Source organism: Vicugna pacos, chromosome 8 (assembly GCF_048564905.1).
Source record: "Vicugna pacos chromosome 8, VicPac4, whole genome shotgun sequence".
In the NCBI taxonomy this organism is placed as follows: domain Eukaryota; kingdom Metazoa; phylum Chordata; class Mammalia; order Artiodactyla; family Camelidae; genus Vicugna; species Vicugna pacos.
In genome coordinates this window covers 19,057,240-19,076,700 of record NC_132994.1, presented here as the reverse complement: position 1 = coordinate 19,076,700, position 19,461 = coordinate 19,057,240, and the positions used below count along the sequence as shown (strand labels likewise).

General features: G+C 46.4%; 1 protein-coding gene across 1 annotated transcript in view; it reads left to right on the top strand.

Annotated features, from left to right (window-relative positions):
* Positions 1-1,056: 1,056 nt before the first annotated feature.
* LOC140697662 (uncharacterized) overlaps positions 1,057-19,461 on the top strand; it is a 98,585-nt gene continuing 80,180 nt past the window's right edge. Inside the window, exons 1-12 of the mRNA XM_072965609.1 lie at positions 1,057-1,570; positions 3,892-4,006; positions 4,164-4,337; positions 8,366-8,472; positions 11,399-11,466; positions 14,385-14,443; positions 15,344-15,482; positions 15,967-16,025; positions 16,926-17,064; positions 17,553-17,611; positions 18,512-18,650; positions 19,115-19,173. Coding sequence (XP_072821710.1) covers positions 1,350-1,570; positions 3,892-4,006; positions 4,164-4,337; positions 8,366-8,472; positions 11,399-11,466; positions 14,385-14,443; positions 15,344-15,482; positions 15,967-16,025; positions 16,926-17,064; positions 17,553-17,611; positions 18,512-18,650; positions 19,115-19,173 — 1,338 coding nt within the window. The 5' untranslated portion in view covers positions 1,057-1,349. The remainder of the gene's footprint in view (positions 1,571-3,891; positions 4,007-4,163; positions 4,338-8,365; positions 8,473-11,398; positions 11,467-14,384; positions 14,444-15,343; positions 15,483-15,966; positions 16,026-16,925; positions 17,065-17,552; positions 17,612-18,511; positions 18,651-19,114; positions 19,174-19,461) is intronic.

Genomic DNA, 19,461 nt, shown 5'->3' with positions numbered 1-19,461 from the left:
GAAGCAGCAGACCATTCAGTGGAACAGAATGGAAAACCCAGAAATGGAAAAAAACCTCTGAGAACTGAATGCAAGCTGAAGTGGTACAGCTGAGAAAAGATGGGTTGTTTGGGACAAGTGAATAATCATTTTTAAAACATTCTCCAATGTTACCCCATGTTCCAAAACAAATCTTGGATTGATGAAAGATGTATTTGGTGGAAAGTCAAAGCAAAAATTAAAAGTGAAGCAAATGTGAAAACATAAGGCTGAGCCACAGGGAAGGTTCAGCAGGCCCGTGGAAACACGTTTTCATTTCATCTGGAGAATGTGCATCAGTTTCTCTTAAGTTTGAACTGAAAGACCCACATTGCTACAGTCTCTGAAACGATGAAAAGAGCTTTTCTGCTGTTGCATCTGCTACTTTCCATGGAGAGCGGCTGGGGCCCATAGGCATGTGGAAGGTGCTAACTAAAAAGTGGCACTTGGCACCTGCCTCTCCAAGGATCGGATCGGGTTGGCACTCGCCAGCTAACTCTGCTTGGATTCAATCAGGAGCTGCTGCCACCGCTCACCTCCAACACTCTGTGAGAGGAGTTCATGGCAGAGGTCAGGAGTGAGGCACTCTGTGCTCTCTGAAAACTGGCTGAACAGGCCTTCAGACAGTTAGGTATTTTCAGGAGAAGATTTTATGGCCCAAAGTCTTGCATCTTCTATCTAGAAAAGTACGAAAATCATTGATGGTGACATCTGCTCCTCATGACTAGCAGCAGCTTCTGCCTGAGTGTGTGCTTGACTGCATGTGCCCCCCTTCACTGAAATCCTGTATGACACTGAGTTTTCCCTTTGCTTCTTTGGAAGAATTTCTCAGAGCTTTCATCTTGCCGCCAATATGACTTAACCCAGAACTCTCAAATTGTGTGACTTTATTTCAGTTGACAACAGGAATAAACTGAAGGGCAAGGAGGTTGAAAGAGTTTTCGGGGGGAGCTCTCCGGGGGATGAGGCCCTCAGCATCCTGAAGCTCCACACCACTCCATGACCAGTCACATGCCAACACGTCTTTCTTGGGTGAGTCTAAATTCTGCAAATGTCCTGAACCAGCCAGCCAAGTAGCAGCAATATTTGAAAGGAAAGCAGTGTGGCCCAGAAGCAGTGGCAGAGATCAGAGATGCCTGGGGCTGGCACGTGCGGGCGGGGCGTGCTGGGCCTCAGGGCCTCTGTGCGCACGGGTAGGGGCTCGGGGTTCCGAGGCGCACGGGCACTGCATCAGCGTTGCTAGGCTGCGGTTACTGTGTACGGATAGAATCCAACGGACACAGCTTCCCAGCCAGACCCCAGTGGTGGTGGAAAGCCTACTTGTAGAGATAATGAGCCGATTTTTTTGCGTTTGCCGTGCGAGCTGCGAGTCGCCTGTGGGCTGTACCATCAGCCCTCAGAGAGACCGCAGGAACTCGCAGCCTGGCTACCACATTCACAGGAGGGACCTAAAAAAGATCCATAGAGCTGCCTGTGCTGGAGATGTCAGGAAGGTCCAGCGAGTACTCTTCCTGAGACAGAATGGCCTGGACGAGCGTGATAGAAAGAACAGGTCACAGGGGTGGCAGGACAGGGCAGGGCGGGTCTGGGAGGGGCCGGGGGCCGGGGGCCTGGCCCAGCTGTCAGTTTCCCTCTGAGGCTCCTGGAAACCAGCGTGGGGTCCAGTGGCCAGCAAACTTTATAGGCGGCTAAAGCTTGAGCTGGTTTTGGACCCACTCATAATTCCCCTTAGAGAGCACTTTCCTGACAGTTTTTCAGTGACTTAACTGCATGGCAGTAATAATAGAGACCAGATTCAACATAAAGATAAAAATGGCATCTTATTTTGAATGTACACTTTTATATACAGGAAAGTGTGTAATGAGAAAAATAATTGCCATGATAGATGAGCCTCTGGGATAAAACTTCTTGGGATAAAATTCAAGATCCATTTTATATCAGTGTACACGTTTGTACATACATTCTTTACTGAAGGACCTTAGAGGACAACTTTGAAGTGGGGAGATAGATAGCTGTGCTCTTGAACACGTGGACTCATTTTCTTTAAATCTGTGGTCTTCCCATATTTATTGAATTTTCCATAAACCAAATTCAAATTACAGGCTTTTTTTGCTTGTTGCTTTCAAAGACTTGTCAGTAAAAATGAACATATTGTCTGACACAAACACACTGTACATCTTTTAAAGGCACATTGTTGGTTTTTTTTGTTAATCTTATTTTCTGATCTACAGGGTTTTAATTTTTTTTTATGTTGTTCAATCAACCTCCAGAATTCTTGCTTTTGAAGTCCTTCTTTGGAATGTCTTTGTCAGCATAAAAAATGTATAGATAGAAATTTATGTTTTCTTCTGGTACTTTTCTCACTTTGTATATTTAAAAATGTTTATCCATACGTCTTACACTTATGTACGTGAGATAAAAATCTAGCTACTTTCCTCTAAATAGATTGTTTCTCCATCACGCATGAATAACTTCTCTTTCCCTTATATGAAATTTCATCAGTAACAAGTTCTAAAGTCTTACATAGACTTGGGTGTTTGGGCATGTTCCGATCCATTCATTTATCTGTTTTTTCAACTGTTGGTAAATCAGTAATTTGTGGAAATTTACAGCACATTTTGATATCAAGAAGGGTAACGCTTTGTCTTTGTCTACTACACAGATGTTTGAATTTCATCACAAGAATTCAAAACAGCATGTGTAACTCACAATTTTTCAATGGAAGTCTAGTTGATTTACAATATTGCCTATCATGTTTTTAAGGTCTAAAGTTGATTTAAATGCCACCCGTGTGACAAGAACTGCAGTAGACCTGCGGCATGGACCATTATTGCACTTACTGAAAGGCACCATAGGTTGTCAAATGCCCCACTATTTTATGCCCCAATAAGGAAATTTGTTAAGTGCTGCCAACTCCCAGATACAGAGAACAAACTAGTGGTTCACAGTGGGAAGAGGGAAGCGGGGCGGGGCAGTATGGGGGTAGGGAACTTAGAGGCACAAACTGTAAGATTTGAAAGAAGCTACCAGAATATATTGTACAACACGGGGAGTATAGCTACTGTTTGATAATAACTCCAAGTGGAGTATAACTTTGAAAGGTTGTGAATCACTGAACTGTACACCTGTAATTTCTGTCACCGTGTTATACATCAACTATACTTCCGCAACAATAAAAATGCAACCGGAGACCAAAAGATATTCCAATAATTAGACCAACAGGAAAAATGAGAAACAGTTTTAAAAAATACTACCAATTATGGTTGTAAGACATGATGAATTTGAAATTGCCTTCCCATGCCAGAGATGTTAAACTGTGAGAAAATGAGCATCTTAGAATCATTGAAGTCCAGTGTTCTCTCTGATCCTTACAGAAGCAAAGTAGGTGTGATACCATTTTACTTCATTGAAATGCTGTCTTTGTAAAATAGTAGTGAGAGTCATGATTATATTGTCGGACAGCAACTGAGCTGTTACTTGTGCAAGGAACTGTTGCAAACACTTTGCATGGATTTTCACTGAAGCGTCACAGCCGTGTCCTGTGAGATAACTCCTACTTCATCCCTGTTTGGTTGATGAGGAAATTGAGGCACAGAAAGGCTAAGTGGCAGCTTGTAAGTGACAGTTAAAGTAGAAGTCCGGCCCAAGTTGAGCTGAATCTCGAGGTCATGCTTACTATTCAAACAGGTTGTTCTTCCTTTAATGTGGTGAGTAATAAGAGCTTATAAATAGTGTTCTTCCTGCATAAGGAAACTGAGTATTTCTTTTAAAGGGGTAGGAAGAGCATGCTATTGAATGTTTCCAGTGATATGAGTAATTGTATGTTTGAACTACTACGCTCTACTGTCCTAAAAAGTTGTCTCCTGTTCATAGGACGGCCCTCCATTTGGCCTCTGCCAATGGCCACGGAGGCGTGGTGACTCTTCTTCTGGAGCGAGGCTGCCAGATCGATGCCCGGGACAGGAAGAAAAGGACGGCGCTGATCAAGGTGTGTAGCAGCCAGCCGTGCCCACATGAGGTGGAGTCCATGTAATGACTTAAAACTGAATTGGTTTGGTTTAAGCATAATGAACCGCTGGGACTTGTGGCATGTTGACTTGGAATTCCTGGCACTTACAGTCTGTTTCTTGGCATGATACCGACAGGCCGTACAGTGCGAGGCGGAGGAGTGCGTGGAGATCCTCCTGAAAAGTGGAGCGAACGTCAACGCCGCAGATGTGCTTGGCAACACCGCACTCCACTATGCGGCATGCCTCGACACCGCGTCTATCGCGGAGAAGCTGCTGTCCCACGCCGCGGACATGGACATGAGAAATCAGGTATAGCTCCACTCGCTTTCTTGACAAAGTATTTCAAATACAGGTTCTTTTTTAGCCACAGGTGTTTTATTTCTAATACATGTACCGAATAGACTACATCAGGCCCTGTTACCATGGAAACAAGTCCAAAGCCAACGCCAGGGGCTAGAGAAAGGTGATGCCCACAGGAAAGGCAGAGCTCTGTCACCCAGCACCTGTGCTACCCTGGAAGGAACAGCTCCCCATTAGGAAGTGCTTGGGAGTGGGTGGTAGGTTCAGAGGCCATAGAAGATGAAGGCCTGGGGGGAGTGAAATGATGATGAGGGCTGGCTGCCTTAAGAGGCGGGGTGGCTACTGGGGATGGGTGGGAGGAGGGAGGCTCAGTATGCAGCAGGGGAGCTGGGTGAGTGCACATGGGCAGGGGAGGCAGCAGGCCACAGGCCCTGAGCACCCCAGGACCCCCGGTAATAGGATCAGGGCAAGTGAGGTCAGTCAGGTCATGTTTGACAACCGGCAAGGGCATTCACTGGTGCTGGTGTCCATGTGGCCCACCACGTACACCTTAGGGTCTTCCACGCTTAGCCTGGTGTAGCTCCTCAGTGGGGCTGTGGCTCTTTGTGGGCAGCAGGTGATGGCAAAGCTGGTCCGCCTGCTTTTGCTCCAGGACATCTGTTACCTCCCGCCACTGCAGCCCTGCCAGGAATGCCCTCCGCTGACATAGTAGGTGCAGTTTTACATATTGGAGGCTCAGGCACTTCCTGAGTGAAAATGTTTGGAAAGAACTTGTCTAAGATTTCACTTTAAATAATGAGATTTGCAAAGAAGCATTAGAAGGTGCAGCTTTCTTTTGTTTATTTATGGCAGATATTTGTGCAAACGTTGCATTTGTTGCAGGTAAAAAAAAATTCTTTTCAGTTTTTACCCACTCACTTTTTTTTCTGTTTGGTGTAAAAATCAAAGAAAGCAAAACTTGCCTTGGAAATAGACTTTGTCTTAACACTGAAGCAAAACAAAAACATCTGACAGTGTAATCAACTTCTTGCTGCTATGGACAAGTTTCTGTTTTATTAAAACAAAGAATTTATCTAAAACTGATTTCTGTCTCATTGCCCAAGGCTTAAGGGGAAATAAAAGGAAACAGACTATGGATTGAGCAGTTGAAATACGCAGGCTAGTGTGGAAATTGGGAAATAGCAAGAGGAGGTTTTTGTTTTCCTTCTGTTTATGTAGTTGGGCAAGCTGTTCTTCACTTGTTGGGGAGAAACATTGTCATCTTGGGAAAGAGTGTGAGTGAACTGTACACTTGCCGAGACATCAGTTTTATGGGGACTCTGAGGAAATGACACTGGTGGTGAACAGGGGGTGAGTCCGTGGGAAATAAGAAGAACAGATAACAAACTGACCCAGTGTCCTATTCTGGCAGAAACAGCCTCTTAGATAAGAGTCTAGACTTGGCTGTCAAATCTAGGATGTCTTGATGGGAAGTAAAGAATGCAGAGATAATGAAATCAAGTTGCTTCTGAATTGAGTAGTCCCTGTTGTACTGCTGTCTACCCAGGAGAATGAAATGCAGTTTTGTTAAGTGACTTTTATGTCTCAACATTTCTTTGTTTGTGCAAATCCTCAGATGAGGGAAGGAACTGGCCACGTGGGTAAGCGATGAGTCCGAACTGGTCGGTTGTCTCCTGTGCGAGTTCTCAGCTAAAATCGTGCCAGTGAACCACAATCACCTGGCAGCATCTCCAAAAATGTTCAAGCCTAGGCTGTCCCCTGAAGATTTTGAGTGAATAAATGTAGTAAGGCTTGGGCACGGGTAGTCGAAAGATTTCCTTGAGATTCTGATACAGCCCTTGGGTGAGAACTGTTGAATGGCTACATGTACTACGTGTCAGTTCACAGCTCTCGAACAGAAGGCCTCTCTAGAAGAGTGGGAGTGTGACAGATGCGGCGTCCTTCAGTGCTCTCCTGTCCAGCCACAGAAGTCTGACTTCTATCCATCCCTACTTCTGTGCTTGACAAGTTAAAACGAGTATTATTGGCAGTATCTGTGGGCTTGAAGAATAACTCCTTTTTCCTTCCAATCACTGATCATTCGGTGTCACTCAAAGAGTCTTAGAAATTTGCTTCTGGTGAATGATTTAATAAGTAGAGCCCTTTGAGGATTTTGCACCTTTTGTTACCAACCAAGGCATTAGGCCAACAGGGTTTCCTGAGTGCAGTGATAGTAAATCATGACCCTTCTGTTGGTTAAATCTGTGTGACCGAATCTTGCAATATATCTGTTAGATTCACTGAGCACCTGCATCATTAAAATGGTGGGTTTTTTTAAAAAATTGCAGTATACTTGATTTACAGTGTTGTGTTAGTTTCTGCTTTATAGCGGTGATTCAGTTATATACACACACACACACTTTTTCATATTCTTGGCCACTTTGGTTGACTACAGGATGTCGCATACAGGGCCTTGCACTGTATAGTGGGACGGTGTCGTTTATCTATTTTATATGCAGTAGTTTGTATTTGCTACTCCCAAACTGCTAACTTACCCCGCCTCCACCACCTTTCCCCTCTGGTAGCCATCAGTTTGTTTTCTACATCTGTGAGTCTGTTTCTGTTTCTTCAGTAAGTTCATTGGTGTCATAGTTTGGAGTCCACATATTAAGTGATATCACCTGGGGTTTGTCTTTCTCTTTCCAACTTTCCTCATCCAGGATGATAATCTCTGGTCCCATGCATGTTGTTGCAAATGGCAGGATTTCATTGTTTTTATGGCCGAGTAGTATTCCATTCTAAATGAATACACCATGCAAGATGGCAGTTTTAAACATCAAAACCCAGGAGGTTACTAACAGAAGGGAATTGTTTTAAGAATGTAGTTTCAGGCATCTTATGAACTAGACATCCATATGATTAACAATAAGGGAGATTGCGATACAGATTGTAGTCTGAGTAGGCATAGGAAAAGTTCTTAAAGTAGGTATTATGAGTCTTAACAGCACTTTTTATGACATGTTGGGGCCCAGTTTTTTTTTTTTTTTGGTAGGACATATGCTACTAAAGGAAGGAAAGGTTTTACATCCAAATATTTGCTTCATACCCAGCTGTTTGGAAACACAGCAAACATACAAACACAAGTGGGCTATAGACGAAACATGGCCCCTGGATATGTTCAGTTGGCCTCCACACGTTGAGTCAACGTTTAAAATTTAGGAGACTCGTGCAGAAATCTACGTTTCAGACTTGAACTAAAGGAACAAATCTAGTCCCCCGTGAGCCCAGGCTCCCGTGTGGTCTGCTGTGCAGAGGCGGCCCCTAGTCAGTGGGGTGTGTGTTCTCCACTTTGCCGTCCTCACCTGGGACCTTCACTGAACATGGGTCCTCTACTTTGCCTCTGTAAGCATTTGATTTGACAATTCCTGTTTTACAGTATATTTTGATAATGATTTTGAGGTTTTAAAGTCAGTGAATATTAAATTTATAATCTATTTCATATTGTATAATAATCTCATGCATGGGATTGAATTTTTCAAATTAGAACTTATAAGTTGATTTTTAAAACAACCTTTTTCTTTTCATGAATATGCAAATAATCATATTCCCATCGGAATGTCTTTAAACCTGATGAGGTTGGTCGTGGTCAAATCTGTACAGGTTATGCTCACTGCAGACGGTGTGATGTCTTTCTCCTCCACGTGGCTCCTTAGAGTTGCGCTTGACTCAGTAGCTACATGGCTCCCTGTGGAGCAGTGCTGAGAGCGCTGAGCGCAGTCACAGAGCAGTAAGGGGGCGACAGAAGGCCTGGCAGAAGCAAAGGTTCTTGGAACCAGTAAGTGCTTGAAGTGAGTTTTAGAGAATGACTTCACGGTGAACTTTCTGAAGAGCTCAAGGAGGAGTGTTTTAAAGAGTAGGAGCCCAGAGGGGTGAGGAGGAAGAGGCTACTTTGTATTTACTTTACATGATATGTTTATGTTCAGAGACTTACAAGTTTTTACATTCAGTTTTGAAATATGTAATTTTGTACATTATACACTGTTTTTGCTGTTTTACAGGATGACCTGACACCACTGTTACTTGCCAGAAGGAACAACAGGCAGCTAATGGCAGACTTTTTAAAGGAAAAACAGGCACATATGCCTACAGTTGAGAAGACGAAAAGGTACAGTAGTTTGTTACCTTTTAAAAAAAAAAACTTTGCTGTTGTTCCCGAGCAGTATCAGTTAGAAAACTTAAATTAATAAAATGATTAACTTAGAATCCACACCTTTTAAAAAAAAAAAACTTTGCTATTGTTCCCGAGCAGTATCAGTTAGAAAACTTAAATTAATAAAATGATTAACTTAGAATCCACACATCTTCGGTTAGGGAGAAAAGCAATTCCGACTGGGTGTCACAAAGAACAGAATAGAACAGGATTCCTCTTCCTTTATAATATTGACTGATGTCATTTGCAACCTGATTCTTTTGATCATATGATCTTCTCATAGGTCAGGGAGATCACTTTCATTTTATTAGTATGAATTCCAATTTTAATTGATGTTATGATAGAACATTGAATATCTGAATTCTTTTATAATAATGTTTAAATTTCTACTGTGTATAGGTTTTTTCTTAAAAGATGAAGGTTAAACATAGAGGAATTTGTTTTATCTTTTAGATGACTATTAGCTTGAAATGACTTTCTTTGAAGAATACTGATATTTTTAGGTTATCACACACGAGTGTGCATCACCATTACCGGATCCTATGGGCTCATCCGTTTTTATCCTTTCTCAATTCTTGTTCATTTTGATGATTTTATTTTTAATTGATAATGGTAGAAACAGGAAAGATAGCTTTAGTGATTGAATAAACATTTCCTTTAAAGCAGACAAGGCAGTGGTAGATGATAAAGAGGAAAGAGTTGAGCTTTAGATCCAGACCAGGTTTAAGTCCTAGCTTTCCTGTTTGTCAGGTGTGTTCCCTGAGGAACATAACTTCTTATCGACAGATAAGTTTCCTGATATGTAAAGGAGGACAGGAGTACATCCTTTATGGGGGGTTGTGTGTAAGAAGGAAATACATACGGTATTTAATTCAGGGCCAAGCACATGCTTCTCAGCATGATTCACTGCAACCGGGACTATTTTCATTATTCATATTATTGTTTGAAGCCTGCAAACAGCTTTTGTTTTCCTGACCTCTAGCTGATTTTAAAGTATAAAATTTCAGACTCATCAAGAAATGGGGAAATCTTTATTTAAATCTTTCCCTAATTGACATAAGTGACCTCAGCATCGTTTCTTGTCCATCAGAGGACTTTAAATCTGCAAGTTCGTCTCTGTGTTACCCCAGGAGGACAGGGGGCTGCTTTTTTGTGGCTTGCTTTTGGCCTTGAGGTAACTTGCCGAGATGAACACTTGAGCATGTATATGATCAGTCTTACAGAGATGGTCAAGGTACAATATATCAAATAAGCTGTTGGAGTAAGTTAAGTAAATTCCTTGGGGAGGGGGTGGGTTTTCTTCCCTGATTTTAGAACAGCCCTCATGCTTGCTGTAAATGATGAATCACCAAATATGGTCAGGCTTCTTCTTCAACAAGGCATTGATGTCTTTCCTCAAGATACCTAGGCATGGAGTGTAGAAGGATATGCTCTTATTAGTGGTTTTAATACGTAAGTGTTTACACTAAAATGGCGATGATCACTAAACTGAGGTTGAAAATAAGTGTTACTTGTCACACGACAGGTGAGAGTTCCGAGTTGGGTGCAGGCAGTTGGGGGATGGCAGTGAGCTGTGCCCATCATGAGCTGGAAATCACGCCAAAGGCCAGACTAGTGAGATGCAGCAGTGGCCCAGGATCCTTTATCTCAGGGCCTCTGAGCCCTTTGTCCTTCAGCATCCTCGTGTTCTGTATTTCATTCCAAGTGTATCCCTTATGCATGGGGTACAAACAATGTCATAACTGATTTTTCTAAGCAGCTATTTGGGTCTTAAAGTGTTTAATTGAGCAGAAAATCCTGTCTTTTGCCTTGAGGGCTTTCCTCTGTACTCTTCCTCTGGAATCTTCCAAGAAGCGAAGGGATTCCCTGAGGTCAAAGTGACACCCGTCTTCCACAGGTCACTGGGGTTGGGGTGGGGAGGAGGGCTTTCTAGCCATTCTGTTGTTCCCCTCGATTCTGTTGCTGCAGCGTCGGTATGAAAACTGGTCTCAGCAGGGTCTCGTTGGCAGCTGGGTCTGCGCTGTGCATGTTGTTCTCTAAAGACCTTTAATAACATCATTTTAAAAGAAGAAAAGAAAACAGAATGTGGCCCTGCAGTTGGTCCTGTGTGACCTCTCCTCCCAGGATGCCCGTGCTGACCCACGCTCCTCAGCCTTCCTCGTGACCCACACTCAGACTGCAGGGCGACAGCTTGTATAGTTCTCATGCATTGCTTGTGTGACGTCCTGTACTTACAAATACAGCTACAAAACATGTAATAGCTGAGGTGCCCTGAATTATAATCCCTGAAAAAGGACGGCTCATCACCATAACTTGGAACATTTTCTGAAAACTGCACCTTTGAATATTGCACCTATGAAAAAACACACATTGGTTTTTATTTGGGGTGCTAAAATAGTTCTGGCATTAAAGTTCAAGAAGGACTTGTTCAATTTCTTCACCGTTTCTTGGAGCATTGTGGGGGTATATTATGTCATTAAATCCTCTGAATACTATTGGGAATTAAGGCTATAAGATCCCAGTTTTATAGAGGAACACTTTGAGCTGATGAGAAACAACTTTTCCGGGAACAAATAGCTGTTGGTTACAGAGCTCGGACTTCTGAGTTCAAGATCCTTTCCGTGTGTCAGACTAAGTCTAGTTCACTTCATGAGCTATCCTGCCCTCAACTCATGACTACTTAACCTGACTTTTTTTCTCCTTTAATTACATGTTAAAGAACAAGTGTATAGAACTTAGAAATTTGAGGTATACAGGACCATTGAAGGTTTGATATTAGCTCTGCTATTGTATGAAATAATGTAAGAGTTTAGTATCTTTGGTCATTATTTTCATATTGGCATTCAAGAGTAATATTTATCGATTACTTTTTTTAACATAGCGAACACAAAGACGAAAGGAGACGTGAAAGACCCTTTCAAACTACCAGCCTGGCGAAGACTTCTGATTGTAAGTGACTCTCTGTGGTCCTGCCATAGATGGAGAAAGTGAGAGTGAGGCAGTGCTGATCATGACAGAGCAGTCAGAACAGCCAGTGTGGGAATTCCATGTATACCTTGATTTTTACAATTAATTTCTCCCTTAATTCTCTACTGTTCCAGATTATTTAGGAATTTAATTGTAGGTCATTTAAACCCTGAGACAGTGTTGTCTGGAAAGAAATTCATGTATTTAAACACAGCCCCTGAAATCCCATGTTCTGTCTTTGTGTAAAGAAGGAAAACAGATCTTTAAGTTTGTTGTACATTTCCTCCATCAACCACACTATAACACACTGGACTTCTCATAGAACTGGATCTAATGGGTTACACTGGGGAAATGAAGGTTAGTTATTGCATAGTGACTCATCTCACTTAAAAAGTTACTGTCTTTAAAAGGGAGAAGTCAGTAATCCCTTCCTGGTACTCTAACGCTTTGGCAACCCGTGAGTACTGCAAAGCTGAGCCAGTGCGCAGCACACCAGTAAGAGATTGTTGTTGAAAAGTACCCAGCGACAGTACAGAAGTCCGGAAAGCAGTGCCTTGTGGAGAAGCACTGGTCATTTTTCCCATCCTTACACCAACCAGGTCTCACTCTTACAACTTCATTCCTCATAAGTGCGAACAGAATGTGATATGCTGACCTAATGACAACCAGATATATTCCTGTCTTTCTCCTCCTTCTCCTCCTCCCTCTTCCTCTTCTTATTCTTGGATACTTGTCATGAAACTAATTTTGTTAGAACCAGCTGCTCTGTTGCCATCAGTTAAAGATTTTCATCATAAATATTCAAATAGCCCAACACAGGACTTAAGAAACTGCAGTAAAAGCACAAAAATGCTTCCCATGCGCATGAACACTGCTGTGCCGCCTAGATGAGAGCCCTGGCACTTGCACAGTCTGCGCTCTGTGGGGGCCCCTGTAACACAGCTAGCCCCTGGCAAGCAAAGAGCTTCTGCTGGTTGGCGTTGCCAGTTATGGGAGACAGAGATGGAACTGGTAGTTCTTGTCCTTAAGGCAATCAGAATACGACACAGTTGTCCCTGGTTGTTTTCTGTGTTTTTTAAAATAGAATTTTGAAAGGAAGCATTCTCATTGATCTGATAATTATTATCACTTTTTAGGTCATTTTTTTCCCCATATAAATGGCTGTCAAGTGTCTCATAGGTGCTAAGCACGAACCTGATGTTACAAAATGCAGACATTTAACATGCAGCCCCACCCCCCAGGAGCATGTCACTTATCGTCATGTTTGTGAGTCCCTCTCGGTGACTCTGCTCCCTGTGTCCCAGGGCCCCTAGGGCTTCATAAGTGTCTTTCTGTATCTTTCATTGGTATTTCATATGTGCCCAATGCTTTAAGTTCATGGTGAGGAAATGGCTCTTGAAAAAGTGGGCAGGATTGGAGGGAAGCATGCAGGGCGAGAAGTTTGCCAGGGAAGCAGAGAGAAGGACAGTGTTTGGTAGGAGGAACAACTTTCAAGATGACATTTGGCCAAAGGAACAGCAGGCAGAGGCAAAGATGTGCCAGGGAACTCAAGGGGATTCATGAGTTTCATGAAGTTGGCCCAAAAAGGATGCCGTGGGCGTGGTTGGGAACGAGGTGAATGCAGAGCTCAGGCACGCTCTGGGAAGTCCTTCTAGTTCTACAGAGAAGAGTAGGTCTCCTGTAGACCCCGGGAAATGTATCGGAATGCTGCTTGCTGTAACGAATAATAGACCTGAGGGGCAGTGGCTAAAACAAGAAGAAGTAGGATTGTGCAGATGATTCATGATGCCATCAGCATCCCAGATGTCCCTCCTTCAGCTGTGAGGCTGCCGGTGTTTGACGTCTCCTTTCCTGGTCTGCTGGTTGGCAGCAGCTCCTGGCATTATATTCTCACATGGGAATATCCAAAGGCCGGAAGGACTGCTTTTGTCTACCTCTTTTCCTACAAATAACGAAGAACAGTAGGATGCTTACAATAGCCTTCCCCGGATATTTTACTGGCTGGGTTATATCACATACTCATTCCTAAATGAGCCTCTGGTGAAGGAAAGGTAGTTCCACTCATTATCTTAGAAGTCAATTCTGTTTTGGGAGCTGGGGGGAGGTTACCTTCTTTGTATATTGGGATAAAAAGATATCAAAGTAAAGTTGCAATTGTGCAACAAGAGGGAAGAAAAACAATGGCTGTCAGGTTGGAAATGAGCAACATGTGCTGCAGGGATTCCATAGGGAATTTTGAGGAAAAGAGCAAGAAGATTAGATTTGAGTATTAGGGCTCTCTGGTCATGACCTAAAGCATAGGGAGGGATGACCGAGCCAGAAATAGAGAAACAAGAAAACGGTACTGAGACGGATGCAAGCGATGAAGGTGCTCCAGAGGAACCAACAGATGAGAAGAAGTTGACCTTTGTGGATGGAAAAGACAACACTGACATGGCCAGTAAAATAGTAAAATCTATGGAGTTTGATTTTTCTTCTCTCTGTGCTTAAAAGCCACTACAGGGTGAGGGAAGAGAATAGTTGATTGGTAGATGAATCGCATGCTTCAGATACAGGAGTTCATTGGTTCAATACCCAGTATGTCCATTAAAAACAAAAATACAACAGCTAATGAAATATATCTGAAGTCTGTAGCTACAGATAACATATCCATTACTGTTTCTTTTCCATTTCCCAACTACAGCAATAGATAGCCAACAAAAGACCAAGGTTTTCCTAAGCAAAGTGCATCTTCCCTGTGAAATTCTTTTGGGTAACGTTAAATTACGGAAAAATTCTTGCAAGCAGTTAGGCTTCGTGTGTGTGTGTGTGTGTGTGTGTGTGTGTGTGTGTGTGTTTGTGTGTGTGCAGGTCAAAGCTGTCAGTGTTGTCTGAATAATCTGTGTGACTGCACCCTCTAGGTGAAGAGTCACCTTTCCCCTCGGGACCGGAGGAGGACGCACGCACCCCTGGCGAGGAGGTACCATCTCGTTTTCTTGACTTACGTCGTCTTGTAGCACCTAGCCGTCGAGGGTCCCTAGTGCACATGAGCGGATGGATGCATCGCCCCTGCGTCCCAACGTTTGCGTTTTCCCGTCGCGGTTCTTGACTCCCCTTTTGTAATCCAAGCTCACTAAGTCACTCTGTGCTTTTGGTCTCGCCAGGGCACAGTACACTTGTGTTAGTTCTCCACGCTCCCCTACTGAGAGCGGTGTCTGTGTCTCCATTCTTTGCTTGCACTGCTTTTCCCTGGTAGGTTAGTCCAAGTCACTGCATATAGATAGCTCCCCGTGCCAGTTCGGTCAGGTTTCAGAGGTCTCCCGCTTCGCCTTGTCGTTTTGGCCCTCCTCGGTTTCGATGAGTGGCTGGTGCCTCAGTTTACTGAGTCTTGCCAGTGGGGTCTTCCCATTCCGTTCCCACCCAAGTGTGTTCCCGGTGTTCCGTGTGACTTCCCGTGCCGTTTCCCACCTCGTCCTTTGGCTCAAGCTGCCCCTCCTCGAGTCCCTCAGCCTGCCCCCTCTGCGCTCGGCCTGCCTTTGAAGACACGGTGCGGTCTTCCCAGCGTTCCCCGAGCCGAGCCCTGCCCCAGACTCTTCTGTCCTTTGTGCCCTGCCTGTCCGTTCGCGTCGGCTGTCGATAGGCTGCTGAATGGCCCTTTGCCGTGCTGATGGGTGTTCCCGTGTCCCTGCGTCTGGTAACAACACGGAGCAGAATGTGTCTTTCGTGTGTCTTCCCAGCTGTTGGCCAGGGTGATGCCTGTGGTTTGACACAGGCAGTGACTGGTTGCTGCCTCACCGAACTGACAGACTGAATGGCCAAGTGCAGGAGTCGGATGGTTTCTCAAGGTGGGTTGTGGGGTTCCTTTGCTTTGTTTTTACAGGAAGGGGTGCCCGAGCCCAAAGCAGAACGGGACGGCACCCGTGCTGAGACACTCGTCGCTGACGAAGGCGCTCCAGACGAGACAGCCGAAGACGAGACCCTGCCGTCTGTGCTTGCGGCAGAGCAACCTGATGAGTCCGGTAGGTTGGTGAACATCCACGGAGGTTGACTGTTCTCCTGTGTGTGCTTAAAGGCTACTGTGGGGCGGGGAAGGGTGTAGCTGGTGGGTAGATGGGTGGCATGCTTCGGATGCAGGAGTTCCTGGGTCCCATGGCCAGGACCTCCTTTCAAAGGAAGAAGCCAAATGGCGATCTAAGATACCTCAAGGCTGTAGGTCCACATACCCCATGCAGTACTCCCGTTTTGTTTTCCTTCTGCCCACTGTCTCCACACATACCCCCAACACAAGCAGGCCTTCCCTCAAGAAACTGCCTCAGTCCTCTGAAATGCTCTTGGGCCACGTTAGTTTACGGAAAGCTTCTTGGGTGGAGTTAGGCTTCAAGTGTTTGTGTGTGTGTGTGTGTGTGTGTGTGTGTGTGTGTGTGTGTGTGTGTGTGTGTGTGTGTGTGCAGGTCAAAGTGGTCAGTGATGTCTCTGAATAACCTGTGTGACTGCACCCTCTAGGTGAAGAGTCACCTTTCCCCTCGGGACCGGAGGAGGACGCACGCACCCCTGGCGAGGAGGTACCATCTCGTTTTCTTGACTTACGTCGTCTTGTAGCACCTAGCCGTCCAGGGTCCCTAGTGCACATGAGCGGATGGATGCATCGCCCCTGCGTCCCAACGTTTGCGTTTTCCCGTCGCGGTTCTTGACTCCCCTTTTGTAATCCAAGCTCACTAAGTCACTCTGTGCTTTCGGTCTCGCCAGGGCACAGTACACTTGTGTTAGTTCTCCACGCTCCCCTACTGAGAGCGGTGTCTGTGTCTCCATTCTTTGCTTGCACTGCTTTTCCCTGGTAGGTTAGTCCAAGTCACTGCATATAGATAGCTCCCCGTGCCAGTTCGGTCAGGTTTCAGAGGTCTCCCGCTTCGCCTTGTCGTTTTGGCCCTCCTCGGTTTCGATGAGTGGCTGGTGCCTCAGTTTACTGAGTCTTGCCAGTGGGGTCTTCCCATTCCGTTCCCACCCAAGTGTGTTCCCGGTGTTCCGTGTGACTTCCCGTGCCGTTTCCCACCTCGTCCTTTGGCTCAAGCTGCCCCTCCTCGAGTCCCTCAGCCTGCCCCCTCTGCGCTCGGCCTGCCTTTGAAGACACGGTGCGGTCTTCCCAGCGTTCCCCGAGCCGAGCCCTGCCCCAGACTCTTCTGTCCTTTGTGCCCTGCCTGTCCGTTCGCGTCGGCTGTCGATAGGCTGCTGAATGGCCCTTTGCCGTGCTGATGGGTGTTCCCGTGTCCCTGCGTCTGGTAACAACACGGAGCAGAATGTGTCTTTCGTGTGTCTTCCCAGCTGTTGGCCAGGGTGATGCCTGTGGTTTGACACAGGCAGTGACTGGTTGCTGCCTCACCGAACTGACAGACTGAATGGCCAAGTGCAGGAGTCGGATGGTTTCTCAAGGTGGGTTGTGGGGTTCCTTTGCTTTGTTTTTACAGGAAGGGGTGCCCGAGCCCAAAGCAGAACGGGACGGCACCCGTGCTGAGACACTCGTCGCTGACGAAGGCGCTCCAGACGAGACAGCCGAAGACGAGACCCTGCCGTCTGTGCTTGCGGCAGAGCAACCTGATGAGTCCGGTAGGTTGGTGAACATCCACGGAGGTTGACTGTTCTCCTGTGTGTGCTTAAAGGCTACTGTGGGGCGGGGAAGGGTGTAGCTGGTGGGTAGATGGGTGGCATGCTTCGGATGCAGGAGTTCCTGGGTCCCATGGCCAGGACCTCCTTTCAAAGGAAGAAGCCAAATGGCGATCTAAGATACCTCAAGGCTGTAGGTCCACATACCCCATGCAGTACTCCCGTTTTGTTTTCCTTCTGCCCACTGTCTCCACACATACCCCCAACACAAGCAGGCCTTCCCTCAAGAAACTGCCTCAGTCCTCTGAAATGCTCTTGGGCCACGTTAGTTTACGGAAAGCTTCTTGGGTGGAGTTAGGCTTCAAGTGTTTGTGTGTGTGTGTGTGTGTGTGTGTGTGTGTGTGTGTGTGTGTGTGTGTGTGTGTGTGTGTGTGTGCAGGTCAAAGTGGTCAGTGATGTCTCTGAATAATCTGTGTGACTGCATCCTCTAGGTGAAGAGTCACCTTTCCCCTCGGGACCGGAGGAGGACGCACGCACCCCTGGCGAGGAGGTACCATCTCGTTTTCCTGACTTACGTCGTCTTGTAGCACCTAGCCGTCGAGGGTCCCTAGTGCACATGAGCGGATGGATGCATCGCCCCTGCGTCCCAACGTTTGCGTTTTCCCGTCGCGGTTCTTGACTCCCCTTTTGTAATCCAAGCTCACTAAGTCACTCTGTGCTTTCGGTCTCGCCAGGGCACAGTACACTTGTGTTAGTTCTCCACGCTCCCCTACTGAGAGCGGTGTCTGTGTCTCCATTCTTTGCTTGCACTGCATTTCCCTGGTAGGTTAGTCCAAGTCACTGCATATAGATAGCTCCCCGTGCCAGTTCGGTCAGGTTTCAGAGGTCTCCCGCTTCGCCTTGTCGTTTTGGCCCTCCTCGGTTTCGATGAGTGGCTGGTGCCTCAGTTTACTGAGTCTTGCCAGTGGGGTCTTCCCATTCCGTTCCCACCCAAGTGTGTTCCCGGTGTTCCGTGTGACTTCCCGTGCCGTTTCCCACCTCGTCCTTTGGCTCAAGCTGCCCCTCCTCGAGTCCCTCAGCCTGCCCCCTCTGCGCTCGGCCTGCCTTTGAAGACACGGTGCGGTCTTCCCAGCGTTCCCCGAGCCGAGCCCTGCCCCAGACTCTTCTGTCCTTTGTGCCCTGCCTGTCCGTTCGCGTCGGCTGTCGATAGGCTGCTGAATGGCCCTTTGCCGTGCTGATGGGTGTTCCCGTGTCCCTGCGTCTGGTAACAACACGGAGCAGAATGTGTCTTTCGTGTGTCTTCCCAGCTGTTGGCCAGGGTGATGCCTGTGGTTTGACACAGGCAGTGACTGGTTGCTGCCTCACCGAACTGACAGACTGAATGGCCAAGTGCAGGAGTCGGATGGTTTCTCAAGGTGGGTTGTGGGGTTCCTTTGCTTTGTTTTTACAGGAAGGGGTGCCCGAGCCCAAAGCAGAACGGGACGGCACCCGTGCTGAGACACTCGTCGCTGACGAAGGCGCTCCAGACGAGACAGCCGAAGACGAGACCCTGCCGTCTGTGCTTGCGGCAGAGCAACCTGATGAGTCCGGTAGGTTGGTGAACATCCACGGAGGTTGACTGTTCTCCTGTGTGTGCTTAAAGGCTACTGTGGGGCGGGGAAGGGTGTAGCTGGTGGGTAGATGGGTGGCATGCTTCGGATGCAGGAGTTCCTGGGTCCCATGGCCAGGACCTCCTTTCAAAGGAAGAAGCCAAATGGCGATCTAAGATACCTCAAGGCTGTAGGTCCACATACCCCATGCAGTACTCCCGTTTTGTTTTCCTTCTGCCCACTGTCTCCACACATACCCCCAACACAAGCAGGCCTTCCCTCAAGAAACTGCCTCAGTCCTCTGAAATGCTCTTGGGCCACGTTAGTTTACGGAAAGCTTCTTGGGTGGAGTTAGGCTTCAAGTGTTTGTGTGTGTGTGTGTGTGTGTGTGTGTGTGTGTGTGTGTGTGCAGGTCAAAGTGGTCAGTGATGTCTCTGAATAACCTGTGTGACTGCACCCTCTAGGTGAAGAGTCACCTTTCCCCTCGGGACCGGAGGAGGACGCACGCACCCCTGGCGAGGAGGTACCATCTCGTTTTCCTGACTTACGTCGTCTTGTAGCACCTAGCCGTCGAGGGTCCCTAGTGCACATGAGCGGATGGATGCATCGCCCCTGCGTCCCAACGTTTGCGTTTTCCCGTCGCGGTTCTTGACTCCCCTTTAGTAATCCAAGCTCACTAAGTCACTCTGTGCTTTCGGTCTCGCCAGGGCACAGTACACTTGTGTTAGTTCTCCACGCTCCCCTACTGAGAGCGGTGTCTGTGTCTCCATTCTTTGCTTGCACTGCTTTTCCCTGGTAGGTTAGTCCAAGT